This window comes from Oncorhynchus keta, unplaced genomic scaffold (genome assembly GCF_023373465.1).
Source record: "Oncorhynchus keta strain PuntledgeMale-10-30-2019 unplaced genomic scaffold, Oket_V2 Un_scaffold_17272_pilon_pilon, whole genome shotgun sequence".
Taxonomy (NCBI): domain Eukaryota; kingdom Metazoa; phylum Chordata; class Actinopteri; order Salmoniformes; family Salmonidae; genus Oncorhynchus; species Oncorhynchus keta.
This window is the reverse complement of record NW_026290818.1, coordinates 100,401-103,711: the sequence shown is the minus strand read 5'-3', so window position 1 is coordinate 103,711 and position 3,311 is coordinate 100,401. Positions and strand designations below refer to the sequence as shown.

Genomic DNA, 3,311 nt, shown 5'->3' with positions numbered 1-3,311 from the left:
TCATCATAGCACAGCTCTGTAGACTAACCTCCCTCATCATAGCACAGCTCTGTAGGCTAACCTCCTCATCATAGCCCAGCTCTGTAGGCTAACCTCCCTCATCATAGCCCAGCTCTATAGGCTAACCTCCTCATCATAGCCCAGCTCTGAAGTCTAACCTCCCTCATCATAGCCCAGCTCTGTAGGCTAACCTCCCTCATCATAGCCCAGCTCTGTTGTCTAACCTCCTCATCATAGCCCAGCTCTGTAGGCTAACCTCCTCATCATAGCCCAGCTCTGTAGTCTAACCTCCTCATCATAGCCCAGCTCTGTAGGCTAACCTCCCTCATCATAACACAGCTCTATAGGCTAACCTCCCTCATCATAGCACAGCTCTGTAGGCTAACCTCCTCATCATAGCACAGCTCTGTAGGCTAACCTCCCTCATCATAGCCCAGCTCTGTAGGCTAACCTCCCTCATCATAACACAGCTCTGTAGGCTAACCTCCCTCATCATAGCACAGCTCTGTAGGCTAACCTCCCTCATCATAGCCCAGCTCTGTAGGCTAACCTCCTCATCATAGCACAGCTCTGTAGGCTAACCTCCTCATCATAGCCCAGCTCTGTAGGCTAACCTCCTCATCATAGCCCAGCTCTGTAGGCTAACCTCCCTCATCATAGCACAGCTCTGTAGGCTAACCTCCCTCATCATAGCACAGCTCTGTAGGCTAACCTCCTCATCATAGCACAGCTCTGTAGGCTAACCTCCTCATCATAGCACAGCTCTGTAGGCTAACCTCCTCATCATAGCCCAGCTCTGTAAACCTAGCACAGCTCTGTAGGCTAACCTCCCTCATCATAGCCCAGCTCTGTAGGCTAACCTCCCTCATCATAGCACAGCTCTGTAGGCTAACCTCCCTCATCATAGCCCAGCTCTGTAGGCTAACCTCCCTCATCATAGCCCAGCTCTGTAGGCTAACCTCCCTCATCATAGCCCAGCTCTGTAGGCTAACCTCCCTCATCATAGCCCAGCTCTGTAGGCTAACCTCCCTCATCATAGCCCAGCTCTGTAGGCTAACCTCCCTCATCATAGCCCAGCTCTGTAGTCTAACCTCCTCATCATAGCCCAGCTCTGTAGGCTAACCTCCCTCATCATAGCCCAGCTCTGTAGGCTAACCTCCCTCATCATAGCACAGCTCTGTAGGCTAACCTCCTCATCATAGCCCAGCTCTGTAGGCTAACCTCCTCATCATAGCACAGCTCTGTAGGCTAACCTCGCTCATCATAGCCCAGCTCTGTAGGCTAACCTCCCTCATAATAGCACAGCTCTGTAGGCTAACCTCCTCATCATAGCACAGCTCTGTAGGCTAACCTCCCTCATCATAGCCCAGCTCTGTAGGCTAACCTCCCTCATCATAGCACAGCTCTGTAGGCTAACCTCCCTCATCATAGCCCAGCTCTGTAGGCTAACCTCCCTCATCATAGCACAGCTCTGTAGGCTAACCTCCCTCATCATAGCCCAGCTCTGTAGGCTAACCTCCCTCATCATAGCCCAGCTCTGTAGGCTAACCTCCCTCATCATAGCCCAGCTCTGTAGGCTAACCTCCCTCATCATAGCACAGCTCTGTAGGCTAACCTCCCTCATCATAGCCCAGCTCTGTAGGCTAACCTCCCTCATCATAGCCCAGCTCTGTAGGCTAACCTCCCTCATCATAGCCCAGCTCTGTAGTCTAACCTCCCTCATCATAGCCCAGCTCTGTAGGCTAACCTCCCTCATCATAGCCCAGCTCTGTAGGCTAACCTCCCTCATCATAGCACAGCTCTGTAGGCTAACCTCCCTCATCATAGCACAGCTCTGTAGTCTAACCTCCCTCATCATAGCACAGCTCTGTAGTCTAACCTCCTCATCATAGCCCAGCTCTGTAGGCTAACCTCCCTCATCATAGCCCAGCTCTGTAGGCTAACCTCCCTCATCATAGCCCAGCTCTGTAGTCTAACCTCCCTCATCATAGCCCAGCTCTGTAGTCTAACCTCCCTCATCATAGCACAGCACTGTAGTCTAACCTCCCTCATCACAGCCCAGCTCTGTAGTCTAACCTCCCTCATCACAGCCCAGCTCTGTAGTCTAACCTCCCTCATCACAGCCCAGCTCTGTAGTCTAACCTCCCTCATCATAGCCCAGCTCTGTAGTCTAACCTCCCTCATCACAGCCCAGCTCTGTAGGCTAAAAAGTAATAACACGGCTGTCTAGAATGGCTATCAAATAGCATAGTCCCCTTTTCATAGTCTGTTTGACAAACTAGTTGTGATGTCTGGCTGCATGTAGAGGGCGTGTCTGGTAGTGCAGAGGCCCTGGGTTGAAGCTGCAGAATGATCTGACAGTTGTTGTGTTTATAGAAGTCAACTTTAGAATAAAGCCTCGAAAAGCCTCTAAACCCCATTAAAAGAAAGGTAAAGTTGACTAATGTTGTCGTACAATGTAAGGCTTTGGGTAGTTTAAAAAAAATCTCTTTGAAACACTGCGAGACTGTTTCTAGAACAGACCACCATGCAGGACAGGGCCGGTGTTCTCTCGTCTCCCCGAAGCGCTGAAATCAAATGGAATATACAGCAAAAATACTTCAAACCTCAAAAAAAAATGAAACCTACTCGTTTTTCATGCATATTCTGTCCTGAAACACCTTATCCAGGGGGATCACGGCTTGGCCCAGAAACACGTCCAGTCCCATGAGCGCCCGGTGCATCACCGTCAGGACCAAGTCGCTGTTCCCGGGAGGGTATGCGCCCCCGTCCCCAACCTGCTCCAGAACACCCGGTAACAACTCGAAAGAACATTCCTCCTTCCATTCGGGAACAGTGGTCTTTTCCAGAACACAAGTGGAGTATTTCTCCTTGCCCACCTGGATAATGGTGTAGACGTCGCTGGTACCGTGTTTGCCCTTCGCCCGCAAGCCCCTGCCCCGCAGAACGGTGACCTGGACGTGTGTAGGAACCCATCTCTGGTCTTCGTCGTAGTCTATATTTAGCGAGGACATGTCCAAAGAAACACAACAGAGAGTGAGGACAGGCTCAAATGTAAACGTGGAAATGGGAGGATACCCTGCCGTTTCCCTCAGCGTCTCTCAGAGATGCACCGCTTGCCGTCCAGCCTAGTCGCGGGGTGGACGGCTCGGCATTATTGTATCCTTTAAGTTGTCGGTATTGACCGGTCTGTCTGTAGCGTCTTCACTGTTCGTTGCCCCAGCATGTGTACGGTGGCGTATGCTCGGATATGCAAATAAAGCTATTGACGACGCGCGTCTCCGCGTCCCCCTCTCTGCAGTCAGGATTGT

The 3,311-nt window shown here is 51.3% G+C and overlaps 1 protein-coding gene and 1 long non-coding RNA gene across 2 annotated transcripts; both read right to left on the bottom strand.

The window, feature by feature from the left end:
* Positions 1–484: 484 nt before the first annotated feature.
* Positions 485–1,968, bottom strand: LOC127927683 (uncharacterized). Its single transcript, XR_008128458.1, has 5 exons — positions 1,912–1,968; positions 1,583–1,879; positions 1,385–1,483; positions 647–712; positions 485–517 (listed from the first exon to the last, which is right to left on the bottom strand). It is a non-coding gene; the product is annotated as an uncharacterized LOC127927683 (long non-coding RNA).
* A 445-nt stretch (positions 1,969–2,413) lies between these two features.
* On the bottom strand, positions 2,414–3,311 carry LOC127927680 (rab11 family-interacting protein 5-like). Its single transcript, XM_052514307.1, has one exon. It carries the CDS (start codon positions 3,012–3,014, stop codon positions 2,625–2,627), a length of 390 nt encoding a protein of 129 aa, XP_052370267.1. The 5' UTR covers positions 3,015–3,311; the 3' UTR covers positions 2,414–2,624.